The 22,156-nt window shown below is 40.1% G+C and overlaps 1 protein-coding gene across 1 annotated transcript; it reads right to left on the bottom strand.

Moving 5' to 3' along the window:
- Nucleotides 1-81: 81 nt before the first annotated feature.
- On the bottom strand, nucleotides 82-22,156 carry rela (v-rel avian reticuloendotheliosis viral oncogene homolog A). Its single transcript, XM_052140233.1, is given in 12 exon segments — nucleotides 82-3,862; nucleotides 7,045-7,134; nucleotides 7,247-7,324; nucleotides 7,450-7,507; nucleotides 7,509-7,666; nucleotides 8,141-8,245; nucleotides 8,504-8,638; nucleotides 10,255-10,346; nucleotides 15,364-15,509; nucleotides 15,773-15,909; nucleotides 17,717-17,755; nucleotides 22,002-22,156. Coding segments are annotated over 12 exon segments (1,878 nt in total). The 5' UTR covers nucleotides 22,009-22,156; the 3' UTR covers nucleotides 82-3,029.

Raw genomic sequence — 22,156 nt, forward strand, 5'->3', positions numbered from 1 at the left:
TGATGGAAACGCTTTTTCCAAATAAAAAACTTTGAAACTGTTGGATTGAAGCACAATTTTTCCATTTCTTTGAACAGATATCATTTATTACATCTCTAGTATTGTACAAAAGTATATTTAATTTGTACAATATTCCCACATATAGTTTTATCTGAAATAATGTGTCAAAAAAGAAGACTGAATTGTTTTTAACTGTTATAAGGCCACAAAACACAGAGACAAACCTTTAGGGTGATATTTGGATTAAATAGTACAATGTAATGAAGATTGATTGAACACAACCATATTTTCTTTGCATGCGAGTAGCAAACTAACTTCCACTACATGTAGCCAATTTCAGCTTAAAGCACTTAAGAGTTTACAGAGCAAATAACATGTTTGTGATGTATAACAGGCACAAGTTTCAATACTAGCGTGTATGTAAATAATAGCATAAAAACAAAATGTGGTTAAAATCTCACAAAATTATTTTCTGAAATAGTTTTGCATTTCCTCACAATGACTTTATCCCTAAAATGAACCATACAATGGTGTGGTAAAACCACAGAAATAACACAAAAAAACAAAAGTATATTCAAAAAATAAAAAAAACATCAATAATTAAAAAATTATTGGTTACTACATAAAAATGGGTTACTAGAGTTTTACTGACAACATGGTTAAAATAAGGGCTGTAATAAAACAATGGTATGTTTTGTGGTTATTATGGTTTTACTATAAGTACCATAGTTCAATAATGGTTATAATTGTAAACAATGGTTGATTTTCGTAATATGGATAAAGCTATTGCGAGGGAACCCAAAAATATTTCAGAAAATATATTTCTTCCCAATCCTCCAAGGGGCTCTGTATATTTCACCCCAAAATCAAAAGCACATTGTCGCCCAATTCTCATTACTGCAACTTCTACTGTAATTACTGCTTTAAATGTACTTTTATTTTTATTTAATTAATAATAGGCTTCATTTTATTTATGCAAACTATAATTTATTTATTATCTTTAGATTTTTGGGTGAAAAAAGCATGAGCTGGATAAGTTATTGACAGTTTTTATGAGATTCCCCATGTAGAGCTTCAACATTATTACTGCGAGACATACAGGAGTTCAATAACCGAAGTACTAACTTGGTGACTGATACTGCATTACCCATGAGCTGTCAATCATATTTTCTGCAGCCATCTTTACAATGGAAACACGTCACACATTTCCATATCGCAATAAGATTTTTTATCGGAAATGTACAAATCTTAAAACAGAATTCAACAATAAAACTACAAATGCATACTGTATGACAAGCAGTTTTACACAGTACTTTAGGTTGTGTCCTTTCCCTTTCGCACAGCGCACTGTTGGTACTGATGACTAGACTGTTGTGTACATGTCAGTATACAACAAACACAACCATAAAGTCTTCTGTCAGTGGTAGAACAGAAACCGCCAATATTGTCAGATTATAACTGGAGCATAAAGTTCGTAACGGATCACCAGAAAAAAGCAAAGTACATAAAATGACAAACCTGTGACGTCCAATAAACACAACAACAACAAAAAAAGAGTAGCACTAAGGCCTTGATCAAATGCTAAAAAAAGGCCAATCCAAGCTGAGACTTAAAAATTAATTCAATTTTGAGGTAATCATCAGTATATCCCAAATTCTGTCAATTAAGCTTTACTTGTATTGAACCAGAGTATATTCCTTTAAATTAATATTTAATTATTTGAATATTACATGGCACTCTGGAATCCTGGATTCTGATTGGTCAATGGTGCTATCTAGCGGTCTATTTATCAGTAACAACCTCACATTCATGTATCAGATCGGCATTGCAACTTAACTTCCCTACTTCTCGAATCACTGTACGATCTCTATAAGCAAGCTAATACAATAATGGCAACTCAAATCAATGTTTCACGTCCACTTATTTACTTTTTTACCAAGTAGCCGTGTAATAAGCCGGATAATGAGCAGTCAGACGGTTGTCATCTCAAAAGAAACCTCTTTAGGCTGCAACAAGATGATCACTGGTTAGGTTTATTTTGCGATAACAATCGGCTGACTGTACATTACCCCTTACAAAACACATTGATTTAGCTAAATTTATGCCTCTCTTCCACACCAGAAAGGCACTTTCCTCCACCAAAATGGAGTGTTGGTTGGAAAACGCTGGATATTGATTCATTTTGACGACGCACAGAATGAGTCAAACCAAAACATTCCTCTCAACACGCAGTGAAAAGATCTTCTTCACCACTATACTTCTCAATCTCTGCTATCAACATTTACCAGCCAATGCAGAATCACAGACATTTACAGACTCATAGCATGACATTGTCGCATATGCAAGTGATTGACTAAATTGTAGAGGGTTGTGCATAGATTAAACGATTGGGAACTTCAAATGAAGACCACAATTAATCAGAAAGTTAGGTTAATTTTAGGTTAAAGAAAGTTAATATTTTTACCAGCCCTACTCTCCATTATCACATACTTTGGAAAACGATGATGGTAGGAAACTAAAAATGGAGCTTTGTACATGGCTTAAGATTATCTAAAGATCTGCAATGACCTATAGCTCAATATTGGTTATTCAAATTAAACTCGCATACGTTTTCAATAGTTACTTGGCAATAATGCAGACATTGTGCAGTGATTAGCTTTGTTTACATAAACGTCGTATTCAGGCTTTAGGAGTCGATGTATAGAGGTTTATTCATTTTAAAGCTGGCTAGCCTGCTTTTGCCCCACAAGGTAAGAAGATATATAACAGAAAATAGATATTTTATGATTCAAAACCACCACCCACTATTGTATACTGATTAATCAGTCTACAACACCTTCAAACGGCTTTCTTCACCTCGCCCCCCGGATTCCAACAGGTAGATTCATCTGTACATGTAAGTCTATTAAAAGTAAGAGAAGACAACCCCAGTTTTATCTACAGTCTTCCATTTAAGATTAATTTGAACACAGGTTGTCAGACTCAATAAGGTACTTGTAAAAAAAAACAACAAAGACACGCCTCAACCTTTAGGTCGGGTGTCCAGACAAGAAGCCTTGGTTGTTGCTGGTGAAGAAGGACATGAGACGGTCTTCATCCATTGAATTCAGAACTTCAAGGTCATCGAGAACAACAGATGCAGAGGGCGGGGCCGATGGGCTGTCCATCATGTTCTCGTTTTGTAACAAGTTGGCGATGCTTGGCGGGAAAGTCATCCAGGTGGAGTTGTTCCCCATGTGATTGGCCGACTGCTCTAGCGCGTCACCAGCCGCATTTGTCGTGGAGATCTGGCACGCAGACTTGCCGATTAAGGAATTCCCCATCGCACCGAGTCCCGTTTCTCCAGAAAGTCCACTCTGTCCTAGCAGTGCCTGGAAGTCATCGATGTTAATGTTGTCAACATCGGAGCCTTGCGGATCAGGGAAACTTGGGAAGCTCATCTCTGGAAGATCATCTTCAGGTAGGCCAGCATCGACTCTGAAGGCTCCAGTGCCGAATGGGTTTTGGATTTCTTGGGCGACTGCACTGGAGCTCCCGACGGCCTCTACTCCAGTTCCGGTGTTGACAGGATCCTGTGGTCTTGCGGTGAAGGTGTTAAATGGAAAGTCGTGCAGATCACGCAGGTTAACAGTGGGGAAGTCTTGGGGAAGTGGGGCAGAAGCAGAGGCTTGACTTGGGAAGGCCACAGCTTTGGATGGAGGGTCCATGGTCAGGCTATTGAGGAACTTCCATGTTTCACTAGTAGGTGTGGACGACTCCACTTTGTGTAAATTCTGTGTTTGCTGAGTGAAGAGCTGACCAGGTGCTGGACTGAAGTGCGAGGACGACAGCTTAAGTGACTGACCTGCATATGTAGCAGGAACTGAAAGAAACACACAGAGTGTGAAGACAGACAAGGAAAAGTTCACTCAAAAATGAAATTGATGTCATTATTTACTCGCCAAACCTGTATGACCAAACTCATTCTTATGTGGAACAGAAGGAAAAACGTAGTCAAATTTTTACACAGCTCTAACAGTACATAGTGATTAAAAAAGGATGTTCCACCACAGGAACATTTAATAGTTCCTGGAACTAGTTCAGGGTTCACATGAAACCCGTTTTAGATACTTTTCCAGGGATTAGTACTTTTTGTCGCTGTCACAACTGAGGAACTATAGTTCCTTGAAGCCGTTTTAGGGGATATTTTAGCTCCTACTCACGGGTAGGTACTTTTGGGGTGTATAGGTGCTGCAGCCTGTGATTGGTCAAACATGTATAACACACAAATAGCTTTGAGAATCTCAAGGATGTCACAAGAGACCGATAGTCTCTACGGTTGTTCCGTTCCTCGTAAGAGTTCTCATGTAGAAAGTTACTAAGGGAAAAGTACTGAGACTGAAGATGGGACAGGGACTGTTGTTTATCTAACACATGAACTAGTTCCATATGGAAATAAAACCTGAACCAAAACAAGAACCTTTCTAGTTTCAACTCCAGAGGTAGTGCTTTTCTTGCAAAGTGGAACTATTTGGAGCCCGTACAGGGAATGCTTCTTGTTGGTCACAAGAATACATCACTAGCCGTCAGACAGCCAATACCTTTTTAAAAGACGTACACGTTTCTAAAACGTTTGTTGAGTTGTTGCTGTTGTAGGGATTTCTAAAGGTCAAAGTATACTTCAGTTGTCTGCGTTGCTGATTACTGAGCAAAAGTAGGCATGATGCCAATTTGTCATCATTACATATTTTCTTGACCCATGGACGCAGCCCTCATTAGTGCACATCGTTAGCATATGCGCCGCCATTGACTGTAAAAGAGTATCACGTATTTACTCTGAAAAGAATCAGAAAAGTATACTTTGGAAGGCATCGCGGTCACCCGGCTCGATCCAGAATGCGGAAATCAAAGTATACCCTGGCCTTAATAACAGTGGTTATAATAATATATATTATTATATATATTTCACACCATTAATGGGGGAAGAATATGCATTCCACATGTTTTTTTAGACCTCAATAATGAATGTTAACACAACTACTTTTTTTACAAGTAAACTAAGGAAGACTAGCTACCTTTAAAGTGAACTCAGTTTAGGATTTAATCCTACATAAGGTGCGTTTGACTTTGATGTTTGACTCCACTGAAAGACTTGATGCTCCAGCTCAGTAGGTAAATGTTTTTTATTTTTAATACATTTGCAAAGATTTCAAACAAACTTCTTTCACGTTGTCATTATGGGGAATTGTTTGTACAATGAATTTAAACAATGAATTTAATCAATTTTGGAGTAAGGCTGTAACATAAGAACATAAATAAATAAATTGATCAATTGTCACACATTATACATACATTTCTGCATATACATGGTGAAATTATTTATTTTTCACATATCACAGCTAAGCTGGGGTCAGAGTGCAGGGTCAGCCATGATACGGCACCCTGGAGCAGATAGGTTCAAGGGCCTTGCTCAAGGACCCAACAGGGGTGTCTTGGTGGTGTTGGGGATTGAACCCCTGACCTTCTGGTCAGTAACCCAGAGCCTTAACCGCTGAGCCACCACTGCCCTACATGTGGAAAAAGTGAAGCGCTGTGAATACTTTCAGGATGTACTCTATACAAGATATCATTGAAATCGAAAATCTATTTTTTCTGATAAATAAGCCCTAGGTTCTAGTTCCACAAATGTATGAAAAATGCTTTTTGTGAGGCATTGGTTCTTATGTGTTTTTCACCTAATGAGACCATCAGCATAAATGTGTGTAATGGAGAGTGAGATCTGAGAGCTATAGCAAAAGAACAGCAACATTTCGGTCAGTGTGTTACAAAGATGTCATCTTCTAGGGCTGAGAAATTAAATATAAAATATTAAACATTTAATATTAGCAAAATACGATTATTAAAGTCACCGGATTTTTAAATGGATGTTGTCTGCATAGTCCTCAAGAGGATGCAATGAATGCATTTAAACCATTATCCTATATAGTGTTATACTATTGGCCAAATACAATGGCCAAAGACCTCCATTTAAGGGCAGTTCACAGAGAACGCTTTTGCATCCATCCATAGTTTTCCAAAAGTTTTTTCTGTAAACATGCACTAGACGGACGTCGTGTCAAGTTAAAAGAACTTCAAACTTTAAGCTCTGAAGGTGTTTATAAATATGTCCTGTTTTAGTGGCATACCCAAAATTAAAGGCGTATAACTAGTGGGAAAAAACGAGGGTCATGTGTTTGGTATCATTGTAAAGAAAACTTAAATTAATGATGTAGATTGACATATTCTGGACTCTCTGGAAACTGCTGAAAAAGCAAAAAAACTAAAAATAATTATACATTTTTCTAATTTAATATTATATATCTCTGGGTGTAAATAATGTGACTCTGAAAAACTGCTTTTGACTCATTCCCAATCATGTCGACTGTATCAGAGAAACATTTGTGTTGATACGAGAAAGCGATCAAAAGTTCCAACATTACAAATATAATTGATCATAGTGTCCAAAAACATCTCCAAACAAATAAAAGATAATAATTGTACATAAGAACTAATTACACATGCAAACACAACAATGACTAAAGGTTTGCATAGCATGCACACATGATTTTAGTCATGAGATTTCACAGAATGAGTTTCATTCTGTGTCATTTGAGTCATCATTGAGTCTGTGTCGTGTATTTGGCGCCATCTCCTGGTGGTCATATGTAACATTGTGCTTCATGTGGATTATCTAATGATCTATACATCTGATTATCTTGTGTGTGGACTCGACTGACAGATAATCACTGACTCTAAATAATCAGATGTCATATTTTATGTTCTGATTATATTTCTTTCATTAATTTGAAAGCCTAACATCTTCAGAAGACTTGTAACAGCCCACGAGTAATTTTTTGGGTCTCTTTTGGAGTGTGAAAGCCGGAAGAGCGTTGCGTAAAAACTTCCGTAAATAAAACAGCATGCAGGTTTGGAATGACATGAGTGCGAGTAAATAAAATAAATACATTTAAGGAGAAACACACTAAATTATGGCAAATATATACTGTATGTAATTTAACTAGTTACCTGATGGCAGATTTGATGGTGTGGGTTTAGAGATGGGCAGAATTCTTTTAGCTGTATTAAACGGCCTTCTGTCTGTAGGCATTGAAGACCCTGCACACAAAACACACACATTCACTATAAAACAGACCGTTATAGCAGTGACTTTAAATAACATGTAACATGGCCATAAATGCGCGTGATGTGCAAGTTCACTGATGCAGACCTGCGATGATGCCGGTCAGTTTGAGATTCTGCAGCATTCCTTCAGTTCTCTTCCTTTTCTCTATTAGTCTGTGCTCATCTGTGCATTTAAAAACAAACACATTTATAAAGCACATAATAACACAACAGACCCACAATAGTTTTAAAATCTGACATGATATTAAGCTTTGAATGCAACAGCTATTAAATAAATAACATAATCACCGGGGTCGGAGGGCAGGTACTGGAAGTCCATCGGCTCACTGACCTCTCGGTCAGACGGCTCTGCGCAGCTGCATTTTCACACGCACTGGTTCCGTTAGGTTGGGGTCGTGGTACGGAGGGGTGCGGAACACGATGGCCACCTGCCTGTGAACGTCTGCCTGTGAGAACAAGCCCTTACTTTCCCACGAGTCAAGGAAAAACCGCACCTCAATGTCCTCTGAAGAGAAGAACACAGGAGTTTGACAAACGGATCTATCCTATTATAGTGTAAACAAAACATGTTTAGCTCAATATTTTGCATCTTGTTTTTCCAGTAGAAATATATAAATGTCCTTTAAACAAGGAAACACGGACACACACACACACTCACTCACTCACCCGGGGCAGGTCGCGCCCGGGCCGCGAGGGCCGCCGGGCGCTTGATGCCAGAACCGAGAGACCGCAGGGGGCTCACCTTCCTGCCTCACCGCTCACTCTCTCGCGCACACGCAGCACACACACACATTTATGCATTTGGCAGACTTGCGTGCACACTCACGCACTCTCTCTCTCTCGCACGCACGCACGCGCACACACACACACACACACACACACACACACACACACACACACACTTGGCAGACTTGCTCATGCGCCCCCACTCACGCACTCTCGCGCGCGCACACACACTAACTCGCGCGCGAACACTAACCTTTCTGCACTTTATCACACAGTAAAAAGATCTCGTCTCCTCCTCGACAGCTGCCGGAGTTTCTGTTCACGCGGCAGATCTTCAGTTCAGCAGTGTTTGGAGCTCCTGATGAGACACAGACCAGATAAACCGAGACGAGTACAGTTCATTACTCAGTAGCAGGAAGCTGTTTTTGTATGGAAATAGACTGCTTAGTGAAATGTTTTCAATCTCGTCACATAAACTTCTAGTTTGATCCTTGAATCGTGTATAAACGTGCAGTTGTGTACACAAGTTAATACTGTCCCCTTAAAAGTCGTTGCATGTGTGATATGTGGCAGATGAGGTTTCATATCAGGATTGATGTGTGAAGTGTTGCCTCACTGTTGTCGTAGATGGGCTGAGACACAACAGGATCCAGAGAAAACAGCTCGCCGCTCTGTAGAGTGATGGACACCTGGAAGCACAGACGCACGGCGTTCAGATCATATTCCTCCTCCCAGATCTTCGCTTCAAGAACTAGAACAGAACAGAGCGGATCGTGAACACAGATGCAGATCTTCATGCACGTTGGGTCTCATTCAACTCAGGGCTGCCGACTTAATGTATGAACTCACTGCTATTAATTATATAACAATAACACATTCAAATGTATGTAATTAATGACGTCTCTGCAGCGTAATAAGGAATATTACCTGAGCAATTCAAGCTTGAAGTACCACCTGTTTCAGCAGGGGGCAAATGCCAACTGTTTAGGCAATGCCCGGCTTATAAAGAGAACAAACGTAAAATTGACTCTCTAAAACCAAAAGTCTATTAACATTTTTAATCTAATTAATTACACAGTATGCCGATTAGTTAATCGAATTAATTGCATTTATTCGCATGTACAAATATTTGTGGAGAAAGACCCTCAAATAACTCTCATTTAATATATAATGATGAAATAATAATAACTTATTAGAAATAAAATACATTATAAAAAATATATAATTCTGATAATTAAAATGCATTACATTCTTGTGGTAGATAGACCATCAGTCTGGTCGTTCCCAAGGACGCGTCAATGTTTTCAGGCGTCTCACTTTGATTGTGTCGCATCATAAATGTTTTTAGGTCGCTGCTTCAAGTTAAAAATATTTTTAAACTTATAAAATATTGAGACCCCGTCTCCAGGGTGTGCTGAGTGACTGAGTGAATCCAGCCAGGTCTCCTTAGCAACCAAATTGGCCGGTTGCTAGGGAGGGTAGAGTCACATGGGGTAACCTCCTCGTGGTCGCTATAATGTGGTTCTCGCTCTCGGTGGGGCGTGTGGTGAGTTGTGTGTGGATGCCGCGGAGAATAGCGTGAAGCCTCCACATGTGCTACGTCTCCATGGTAACGCACTCAACAAGTCACGTGATAAGATGCACGGATTGACGGTCTCAGACGCTGAGGCAACTGAGATTCGTCCTCCAACACCCGGATTGAGGCGAGTCACTACACCACTCGGAGCACTTTGGGAATTGGACGTTTACCAGCCGTTAACACACACATCTTTAGTCACCGAGTGATTTCCTCGCAATATATTGGAGGGTTGCGCAGAGTAAAAGATCGATCCATGGCTTTTGAAAATCAATATCGAATCGACTAACTAAAAAAATAAACTATTAATTTTAATCGAAATATATATATTTTTTTGCCCAGCCATATATAATATCATATATATTGATGGAATACATGGATTTGTACATATTTTAAAAACTAAAGTGAGACCAAAATGATGAAAAATACAATATAATTAAATTAATATTTTATAGATTATAAATAACAGCATTAGCTGGGAGAAATTTATTTCATTTGTAAACAAAGTGGACTTTATAACTGAAACCTTCCCAATATGAATCGATATCGAAATTAAATAGAAAGTTTAGAGTGTGCACATATAAATGACACACATCTGCACAGAGTGACCAATGACTGTACAGGAAACACCTTATATGGAGATGTTGAGGGTGTCGTGTGCTCATTACACACTCATGCGGCTTCATTTGGAATAATCCAGAACAAATGTCATTTAATTACGGGTGTGTGTGTGTGTGTGTGTGTGTGTGTGTGTGTGTGTGTGTGTGTGTGTGTGTCAGTCAATTACGTACTATTAAAGGGGTTGTTTTGAGTTTGTAGCCGACAGGAAACGGCTTCTGCCACATCCTTTTTCTTCACACACTGAATACCCAGATTCTGGAAACTGAAACACAGAGAAATGATTTGACCGAACACTGGAGCATTACCACAAACTGATCCGAGAGCAACTGAAGGATGGAAACACTGAAACTCTGCTGGAAACAGACTTCTGATGAACACGACAACAAAAAAAGGCATCTTGGCGGCAACAGGAAGTATGAAGTAATGTGCCGTTTCTGAGCTCTCACAGAGTTAATATCAGCAATTCAGGCGTTCAGAGCTGCACGCTTTCAGTGAAACCCAGCAGGAGATTTCTAAACTGATCTTTTCATGACAGTGTATTGAATCTGTGGCGGTCAAGCTCCAAAATGACCCAAATCCCACATGAACTTTATTTTGCAATTAAAATCCCCAAAATAACCATAAAATGATGTTATTTACGTCCATCTTCTTAACCTCAAAACCTCTTCAGAGCGCTCGTTTGTTATTGCCTCAACAGAATAATAATTAAAAGATAAACACGTGTATTTGTGGGCTTTGCCGATAACCGATAAACCTCAGCACCGATATATCGGTCAAACCGATCTATATTAGTTCTCCTCTAATTCTGTGAACTATTTAAGCAATAAGGAATGAGAGGCCGTGCTGTAGTGTGAATATAGTCATGACTAGAGGTGGACCCATATATCGGTTTATCCATTAATCCATTAATCTAGTTTTTTCATAATTTGTCATTTCAAAATAAGAGTCCCAGGTGTGTTTCAGGTTTGTTCATACTTAAAAGTTCCACTTTATGCACTAAATCTTCATTTATTCTGGTTATTAATGGGATTTTGGTTGAATAAAAAACTGCATCTGGGAATTGTATTTATTTAGTTTTTGCCCACCACAGTAAACAAAGAATAATCATTTTTGGCATTGTATAAATCAATGTTAAAAACTACCGGCCGGTTAATCAGTTATCAGCCTTTTCCACCAGTTTACTTATCAGTATCGGCAAAATCCCCTATCGGTCGACCTCTAACAGAGTATTTCCCGTAGAGGTCGACCTCTAACGGAGCATTTCGCGCAGAGGTCGACCTCTAACGGAGCATTTCCTGTAGAGGTCGACCTCTAACGGAGCATTTCGCGCAGAGGTCAACCTCTAACGGAGCATTTCCTGTAGAGGTCGACCTCTAACGAGCATTCAGCAGAGGCTCGACCTCTAACGGAGCATTTCCTGTAGAGGTCGACCTCTAACGGAGCATTTCCTGTAGAGGTCGACCTCTAACGGAGCATTTCCTGTAGAGGTCGACCTCTAACGGAGCATTTCGCGCAGAGGTCGACCTCTAACGGAGCATTTCCTGTAGAGGTCGACCTCTAACGGAGCATTTCCTGTAGAGGTCGACCTCCAAAGGAGCATTTCGCGCAGAGGTCGACCTCTAACGGAGCATTTTGTGCAGAGGTCGACCTCTAACGGAGCATTTCGCGAAGAGGTCGACCTCTAACGGAGCATTTCCTGTAGAGGTCGACCTCTAACGGAGCATTTCGCGCAGAGGTCGACCTCTAACGGAGCATTTCGCGCAGAGGTCGACCTCTAACGGAGCATTTCGCGCAGAGGTCGACCTCTAACGGAGCATTTCGCGCAGAGGTCGACCTCTAACGGAGCATTTCGCGCAGAGGTCGACCTCTAACGGAGTATTTCCTGTAGAGGTCGACCTCTAACGGAGCATTTCACGTAGCGGTCGACCTCTAATGGAGTATTTAGTGCAGAGGTCGACCGATAGTGTGCAATATTTTTATTTAATCATTCAGTTAATCCATCTTTGATAATTGTATTAATATGTATGCAATGACCTATAAATGACAATGTGTAATCAATGTACTATGAATAACTGCATTATAAATGTTATTCAATGACATTTAATCATTCATTTATTGATTTATCATTCACTCAGTTCAATAATCAAGCTGCAAATCAATGGATAAATGCAGTTTCTACATATCCTCTTTCTGTAAAACCCTGTATGACTCTAAAGGAGATGTGTGTGGGGATATTAAAGGATGATATCATGTCAGAGACAGGAACTGACTGCTGTCCAAAAAAGGCAGATGACATATGTGTGATAATTAGAGCTCGAAATGGCATGAAACCCATGTGGGTGGACATACAACTCTCCATTTATAGGAACATGTGCACCCAACGACTGTAATAAGGGCAATCATTTCATATACTAATCAAATTAATGCAGGAAGTGACAGTTAGACCATATAAAATATGTAACCATATGAGTACAGTGTCATGCTTTGGCCATCACTGAAGCATGTTGGGGTCAAGGGTGACCAGCCAGAAGGGAGCCGGTGAAGATGAAACTAGGGAGGTATAAGATAATTTCATTGGATGAAGAGGCCATCACTCAGAGAAAAGGGGGAACAGAAACTGTATAAAAACGCTTGATTCTGGTGTAATTTTAGATGCTCCATGGGACATCTCGTCTTTGTTACTCTGTAATAAAAGTCTATTTTTGGATCAGAACGTCTGAGAACTGAGTTTTGATGGCTGCTGTGGGGAATCTGCCACGACAATAGTGGATTTTACCAATAATTAAACCGGGGGAAAGGCCGAAAACTGATTACTCGGCCGATAGTTGAAAAATAAATAAACCTCAGCGCCGATACATCGGTCAAACCGATCTATATTAGTTCTCCTCTAATTCTGTGAACTATTTAAGCAATAAGGAATGAGAGGCCGTGCTGTATTGTGAATATAGTCATGGCTAGGTGGACCCATATATCGGTTTATCCATTAATCTGTGCCGATAGTTGCTTTTGGAACTATCGGCTATCGGCAAATATCTGTCCATAGTTGTTGATAGGTTTTTCATTTCAAAATAAGAGTCCCAGGTGTGTTCCGGGCTTGTTCATACTTAGAAGTCCCACTTTAAGCACTAAATCTTCATTCTGGTTATTAACTCTTTCCCCGCCAAACACGGAATTTTCCGTGTTTTATGAAAAAACGCTTCCCCGCCAAACACGGAATTTTCCGGGTTTCCGTGTTTTAGGTGGTATACGGTAAGGAAGACCCCCGCGCATGTTTTGAAAGAGTACGCAACTCTTTGATCAAAGAAACAGACTGCGATCATCTCAAACATGAAGAAGTGGAGTATGAGAAGCTCAAAATATCAGACATAAACATGCCTTTTTCTCAGCTTTTTGTCTGAAATGTTGTTTTTTGACAAAACCGACCTCTGTTCAAGTGGCAATAAAAAAAGAACAAATGAAGATAAAATAAAATCGTTTTTTTGCCTAAAAGCAGAGGCTCAGATCTTTATTGTGATATATAGCATCTTCATATATTTATGGAAGAAAATATTCTGCGGGCCATTAAAGTTTAGCGAAAATCGTCAAAAACCCTGGCGGTGGCTGGCAACTTTTTTTTAAAAACGCTGGCGGGGAAAGAGTTAATGGGAATTTAAAAAACTGCATCTATGATATCATTTATTTAGTTTTGTCTTTGCCCGCAATACTAAATAAAGCCATTATATAAATCCATTTTAAAAACTACTGGCCGATTAATCAGTTAACAGCCTTTAAATCCACTATCGGTCGACGTGTAGAACGGAGCATTTTGTCAACGGTCGACCGATAGTGGATTTTATGATACCGATAACTTGAGGATAAGTAAACTGGAGGAAAAGGCTGATAACCGATTAATCAGCTAATAGTTAAAGCTAAACAAAGTAACTTAGTTTTTTAAATAACTCAATGTTATTCATGAGAAAGTGCAACAAAATCCGTCTTCCAAACCATGTCTTCACCCCAAATACACCTTTATAAACCAATAATAATGATTTCTATTTTAGAGCTGTCGAGACGTATTTCCCGGGAAATTGCATACGTCATTCGCCGTCATATCCGTACACAGAGAAAATAACATCCGGCTACTGTAGCGCGTGTGTGGGAGTTTCATGAAGCTGAAAGTTTGTTGACACTATGAACAAGATAAAGTGACTATTCAAATGTCCGGGGAATTCACCGCGTGTAAAAACAAAGAACCCCAGAACAGAGTCTACAAGCACAAAGGGAAAGCGTCCCTAACAAAACCCGAATCAACATCGGCCCGACGACAACGAGATCTGAAAGGACTTAAAAGCGACCCGGAGACGGCTTTCCTCAACAGGTACGATATTTTATTGATATGGTTTATGTAGAGTTGTGTAATCACACTTTTCACTTGCTAGCGCACGTGTATTTTATATCAATATATCCTTTAGCTCTAGGCTTGCACATGTGAGTCTTGAAATGTTGTTGACCACTGGTTTATAACAGTGACAATCTATGCATTAGATCCTACGATGGTCTATTTGGCCAGAATATCCTGCCGTTATAAACACTTTACAACGTTTGACCTCATCAGACTAGCAATCGTTGTGTCTAATGTCAACGAACGCTGCCTAACTTTTGTATTTCTTCTTTTATTTCAAAAGATCAATGTTTCCAATAAGTCAAAACAACAGCATAAGATATGCACTTACCTGCTCAGACGACATGTTTTCAGATATCCTTGTTTTCCTTTCTTTGGTTATTTATTTGCCCATTCGCTCTGATAAAGTATTCACGTGTACACCGATGCCTCTGAACGCATTCATCCGCGCAGAGCCGAAGCACGACTTTACCAAAACAATGTTCTTCCGCAAGACGCTCGCAGATTTACTGCTAGAGGACCAAACTTACATAGTGTAGCTTTAAAATCAATCGGCAGATTAATCTGTTATCGGCCTTTCCCACCACGTTATCGGCAAAATCCACTAGCGTTGTTAGACACGACGCGTGCCTATATTCACAATATAGCATGGCCTCTCGTTACTTATTGCTTCACATAATAACAATATTAAGGACACAAATGTAATGAAAATGTTATATTTTGCAAGTAAAGTAATTAAATGCTGTGATTTATCAGGAATATAGCATGGCCATTGACCAATCAGCATTCAGAACCGGACCTATCCGTTTCATAAAACACAAAGAGAGTCATACAGGTTTGGAACAACATGATGATGAGTAAATGACGCCTGACAGCTGGTACTCTGATAAACACACACCTGTGCACCCTCCGCTCCTGTAAATCTGCTTCATAATATCCGTGTTTGCAGTCTTTGCCCACCAGCTCATGTGGGTGTGGCTTGTACGGCTGGTTCTTGGTTACCAAGGAGATCCGCACTCTCAGCGGGCCGCTGTAGTTGTGAACCTATGAAAAGAGCCGTACAGAGTCATGTGACAGTGTATATCAAGAAACATGAACAGGTGATACGCAATCTTTCTGCTACTGTTTATTTAGGCTATCTGCTAACTAACGAGAGTAAACATGACTTAAACTAATAAAACGTCCTGGGACATGAAAGTGAAACACTCAAAACTGATCTTTGTTAGTTCAATCAATATATAAATAATGTTAGTGAGTACAATGATATTGTTATCATGATATATGGTCACAGACGGGTGTGGTTTCACCTTGATGGCGGGGTGTGTTTTGGTTGTGTCGTTACTCTTTTCTCCTGGAATGCTGCCAGCAGATCGTCCTTCACATTTATAGCGGAAACGCATCCCTCTCGCTTTGGGCTGCTCGATAATCTCAACGTACGGATGGCCTTGACACACAAACACAAGTGATCTGTATGAACGAAGTGTTATTGTTTCACTCTGATCATGCAGTCACACTATTAGGGGATGGGTGAACATACATCATTCTTCAAATCTCAAGACTTTTAAAGATGACTCGGATGTGTTGACTATTATATCTGTTAAAATAGCACTTGAATCGCATGCTTTGGGCCTGTTTTTAAATGTTAAAATAAATCAAAATAATCCATATCTTAACGGACCATGTGAGAAGGTTCCAGTATAATTTACAGCATTAATGGAAATATACCAACATAACCCAGTCCTAGTTAAATGTGCCAGTACTTTGGTACCAAAATATTACAAGCTACTTACCATAAAACTACACTGAAGCTATTTCAATAATTAAATATTATTTAACATATAACAGTTGAAATTTGAAGATCTGTTAGCAGAATCCTATATATTTAATTAGGGAGGCGTGCTCTTATGAAACTTAACCCGAGTCTAATTACAGCACCCATACAGGTTTAACCCTTTGCAGTAACCACAAAATTACCCCTGGCTCAACTATAGTCGGTCAAATAACAAGGGTGACCACATTTACACTGAACATAAATGCACATATACACTAATAAACTAGAAAACACCCTAATTTATACGACTGATTCAACATATAGCGACAAACAGCAGCAATATGCAAAATATGAAGCTGCAAAGTATTCTGTAAGTCTTTTATGGTGTGTTCACATACAATGCGAAGTGAGCGTTTCGCACGATTACATACAAAGTCAATGCAAAGACACGAAATCACGCTTCGTTCGCATATAAGTGCGAGTTTACATTTTTCAACTCGAGCGAGAAATTCGCTTGACGCGTTGTTGCGAAACCCAATCAGCATGAACCAAGTTGTAGAAGCCCCTCCTCCTGTCCTTTTCCGGAAGAGAAGCGGGAATACTCGCGGGTTCTCGTTACTCGTTTAAACACAAATGTATAAACCAGCGGTCAAACTCGCGCGAGCAATGCAAGATGAAATTATTCTTCGCGTTGTTTGTGAACGCACCATAAGACTATGCATTACATGAAGCAGTGAGTCATTTATGCAGACTAGTTCATTTACAGGAATCGATTCACTAAAATGAATCGGGGTTAAATTTAAAGGGACAGTTCACCCAAAAATGAAAATTCTGTCATCATTTCCTCACCCTCATGCCATCCCAGATGTGTGTGACTTAATTACTTCTGCCGAACACAAACAAACTTTTGAGACCAGAACTTGACGCCAGCGCGCTGGCAAAACCCTTGTGAACAGATCGAGCTGCACTTCCGTTTGTATCGCATCATGTCTCACGTGAGGCGCCGTTACCCAAGTCCCCTCGTGGACGCGCATCAGAGTGGGGTGTAACGGTTTATCATGGCACGACACATCACAGTTCAAAAATGTGTCGATGCGCATCGTGGACTTTTTCATTTGTATCTGAATTATTTTTCCGTCTGTTCTGTCCAATACGCGTAAGCCTGCCTAACGCGGGCATAAACATGCAAATCGCCGCACACAAGGAGCTCTAAAATATGATTGTGCCAGACACGGGTGCTGTACGAGGAGTTGGGCTGGCATTAATTTAACCCCTGGGGTCGTATGGATTACTTTTAGCACAATTGTCTGTGATTATTGGAGCTTTCAAGTTCTGGTCTCAAATGTTTGTTCTGCAGAAGAAAGTCAAACACATCTGGGGTGGCATGAGGGTGAGGAAATGATGAGAGAATTTTCTGTTTTCATCTTTGTTTTGTTGTAGTCATTTGAGACATTGAAACACACACAGATGGTTTGGTTACCTTGAGACATGGTGGGCGTCCCCCAGGCTTGAAACAACCCTGAAAGAACAACAATACATCACTGACACATCAAACAGTTCATGTGAACAAACAGAGTCCTCTCTCGAGACCGTAAGGAGCATCAACCGCAGAGAGAATAATTATCAAGTATTATAGAGACTGCAACTGGACATTTATGCAAATTATAATTGCTCTTTATTTTCGGGTGAAATATGAGCATGTTCTTGACAGGTTTGGTGAGAGGGAAAGAGAGAGGTGTGGGATAAATCAACTCTGACCTACTTTAAGTCTATTGTTATGACTAACTGGTCTGGTAGTGCAAGTGTACACAAGTGCTCTGATTTGTTTATTTAAGACGGCACAGAATGTGTAAACACAGTCTGACAGAACAATGTATTTAAATCAACACCAAACGCTTTTTGCAACCCATTTACTTCATTAACGTGAGAAATGTTGAAGGGCGGAAACATTTTAGGGCAAGTTTTTTTAGGCTGTTCCAAAAGTTAGAGCTTGATTAGATCTCTTTATTTGTTACATTAGAGGCAGTCGTGATGAACATTTTGCATGCAAGCATTGTCTAGCTACATGCTAGCAACACCTTGCTACATGCTAAAATATGCTAGCAACACCTATCCTCATGCTAAACATGCTAACAACACCTATCCTCATGCTAAACATGCTAACAACACCTTGCTACATGTTAAAACATGTTAGCAAACACCTATCCTCATGCTAAACATGCTAACAACACTTATCCTCATGCTAAACATGCTAGCAACATCTTGTACATGCTAAAATATGCTAGCAACATCTATCCTCATGTTAAACATGCTAACAACACTTATCCTCATACTAAACATGCTAACAACACCTATCCTCATGCTAAACATGCTAGCAAAACCTATCCTCATGCTAAACATGCTAACAACACCTATCTTCAAGCTAAACATGCTAGCAACACCTTGCTACATGTTAAAACATGCTAGCAACACCCATCCTCATGCTAAACATGCTGACAACACCTATCCTCATGCTAAACATATTAAAACAGGCTAACAATGCCTAACAACTTGCTAAAACACGCCCTAGCTACATACTAAAACGTGCAAGCACCACATAGCTAAATGTTAAAACGTGCTAGCAAAACCTAGCTTCATATTAAAACATGTTAGCAACACCTAACTTCATGCTAATTCATGCTAGCAATGTCAACAAAATGCTAAAACATGCCAACAATGCCTAGATACATACTAAACATGCTAGCATTGCCTAGATACATGTTAAACATGATAGCATTGCCTAGCAACATGCTAACAATGCCTAACTACATACTACAGCATGCTTGCAATGCCTAGCCATATCTCTGCACTCTAATTATAACTGTCATGATGAACGTTTTACTTTGCTCGAAATGGACGGTATTTATTGCGAGGGAAAATATTCATTTGACATTGTATTTTATTCGTTTTTTTATCATGTCACATTTTCACTTTTTAAAAATGAATAAAGCAATGTATTTAATCAATAAATATGATATTATGCCGCATATATTATAATTTGTTACATGTTAATTGTTTATTGTTACTATTTGCAGGTATTTATTTTGATTTGTTGAACACGTGTTAAAAATCAGTACCGTCTTTTTAATAAACCCGACATTTTTGCAAACAGCGTCTGTAAATTAGTGTTAACGAGAGGGACTCAAATAGCTTTATCTCATCTATGCTAGGCCTGTTTACAATTAAAGTTTTTTTTGTAGTTGTTTTTGATCAAAGAACTATAAAGAACAGAACGGATATTAAGACATTATTCAATGATAAATGTGTTGTGTGGATCTCATCTTTAGACACATCACACGGAACAACTTTTACTCTCAATATGTTGTGAATGATCTCGCTGCTGAATAAATTACACGATTACTAAACTAAATCTAAACATTTCCAGTTAACAAACACACACATCTTTAGTCGCAGAGTGATTTCCTCGCAATATATTGGAGGGTTGCGCAGAGTAAAAGATCGATCCATGGCTTTTGAGAATCAATATCGAATCGACTAACTAAAAAAAAAAAAAAGTCATTTGAATCGAAATATACTTTATAACTGAAAACTTCCCAATATGAATCGATATCGATATTGAATAGAAAGCTGAAATATTATTATTAATAAGTTCAAATTCATAGATTTCAATTAAATATTAAAGTTTAGAGTGTGCACATATAAATGACACATGCACATATAAATGACACATGCACAAGATCGCACATTTAATACAAAAGCCTTTTCGGTCGGGCGTCCCATGCGGTCGGGCGTCCCATGCGGTCGGCGTCCCATGCGGTCGGGCGTCCCATGCGGTCGGGCGTCCCATGCGGTCGGGCGTCCCATGCGGTCGGCGTCCCATGCGGTCGGGCGTCGCATACGGTCGGGCGTCCCATGCGGTCGGGCGTCCCATGCGGTCGGGCGTCCCATGCGGTCGGGCGTCCCATGCGGTCGGGCGTCCCATGCGGTCGGCGTCCCATGCGGTTGGGCGTCGCATACGGTCGGGCGTCCCATGCGGTCGGGCGTCCCATGCGGTCGGGCGTCGCATACGGTCGGGCGTCGCATACGGTCGGGCGTCCCATGTGGTCGGGCGTCCCATGCGGTCGGGCGTCCCATGCGGTCTAGTCACACACGTTGAAATGTTTAATGTATCTGAAGCTCAAATCAGATCCAAAGATTTCACATGCGCGACTTTCCAACGGAAACGAATGATTTCTGGTCTATCGTATTTCGTTTGTCGTATGCAGTGTAAATGCGGTTCCCTCGAATTAGGATGCAGTCTATGTTTTTGGAACACAGTTGGTTAAAATAATAACAACTGAAGCTTAATAACTTTGGAATAAAAGGAAGTATTGAAGACATTAAGACCAGAAATATGCTCGAGCTTTCTTTCGTTTGTCGTTTTTATTATTTCTCGTTAATTATTCTCCAATAATGTGTTTTCATCCGTCTATAAGACGACTCCTCTCAGATGCCAATAAGATGTTCAGCAGATGTATTTGAGATGTTTATGATACAGAACGTTTGTAAATCTGATCTTTTTAACACGTTCAGCAGATGTTTGTACACAAACCCTTTCCCCAGATAGCACACGTGCATCTCTGATGTTCATCTGGAAAACATCAGTTTAACATCTGCTGAACATCTTATTGGCATCTGAGAGGAGTCGTCTTATAGACGGATTGCAGATAAAAACACATCATCCAGATGTAAACACACATCTAACAGACGTCTGCAATTACAGAACATATTTATAATGATGGAAAACCAATTAAATACAATTGTGTCCTTTAAAAGATAGAGAAGAGTGGACAACACACACACACACACACACACACACACAAATACACAAACGCACACAAACAAACTCACACTCTCTCTCACACACACACACACACACACACACAAACTCACAAACACTCTTACACTCTCACACACAAACTCACACTCTCTCACACACACACACACACAAACACACACACACACACACACACAAACAAACTCACAAACACTCTTACACTCTCACACACAAACTCACACTCTCTCACACACACACACACACACACACACCAACAAACTCACACACAAACTCACACTCTCTCACACACACACACACACACACACACACACACAAACAAACAAACTCACACACTGACACACAAATACTCACTGACACACACAAACAAACTCACAAACACTCTTACACTCTCACACACAAACTCACACTCTCTCACACACACACACACACACACACACACACACACACAAACACACACCAACAAACTCACACACAAACACACACTCTCACACACACTCTCACACACACACACACAAACAAACTCACACACTGACACACAAATACTCACTGACACACACAAACTCACACAGGGATATATATATATATATATATACACACACACACACACACACACACACACACACACACACACACACACACACACACACACACACACACACACAAACATTTGTAGGCCTGAATGCGTCAGTGCGCGTCAGGAAGTCGCAAATAAAAGTGTCCCGAGATAGACGCGTTTGTATGCGTCGCGTTTATTCATGTACTTGTCCCGATTCATCCAGCGGACGGTGTCCCGATCACCCGATCGATCGCCTGTTTTCACACACCGACAGCGAAACTTCGGATTGGGGGTTTCCCCACCGCACGGACACGAAAACAACCCGTTTCACCGCTCATATGAACAAACGCGCCGTTATGACGCAAGACTTACCCTCCATGACGCCTGTCACTCCAGCTCGAATCGCACTCGGTCGGTCTTTGACGTTTCGTAACTTCGGTGAAATTTAAACGACGGTTGTCTTCCGTGCGACTCTGCGAATCGAAAGTTGTCCGAGCACGAGACACGCCCTACTGCTCCTGCGCGCG

This window comes from Xyrauchen texanus, chromosome 2 (assembly GCF_025860055.1).
Source record: "Xyrauchen texanus isolate HMW12.3.18 chromosome 2, RBS_HiC_50CHRs, whole genome shotgun sequence".
NCBI lineage: Eukaryota > Metazoa > Chordata > Actinopteri > Cypriniformes > Catostomidae > Xyrauchen > Xyrauchen texanus.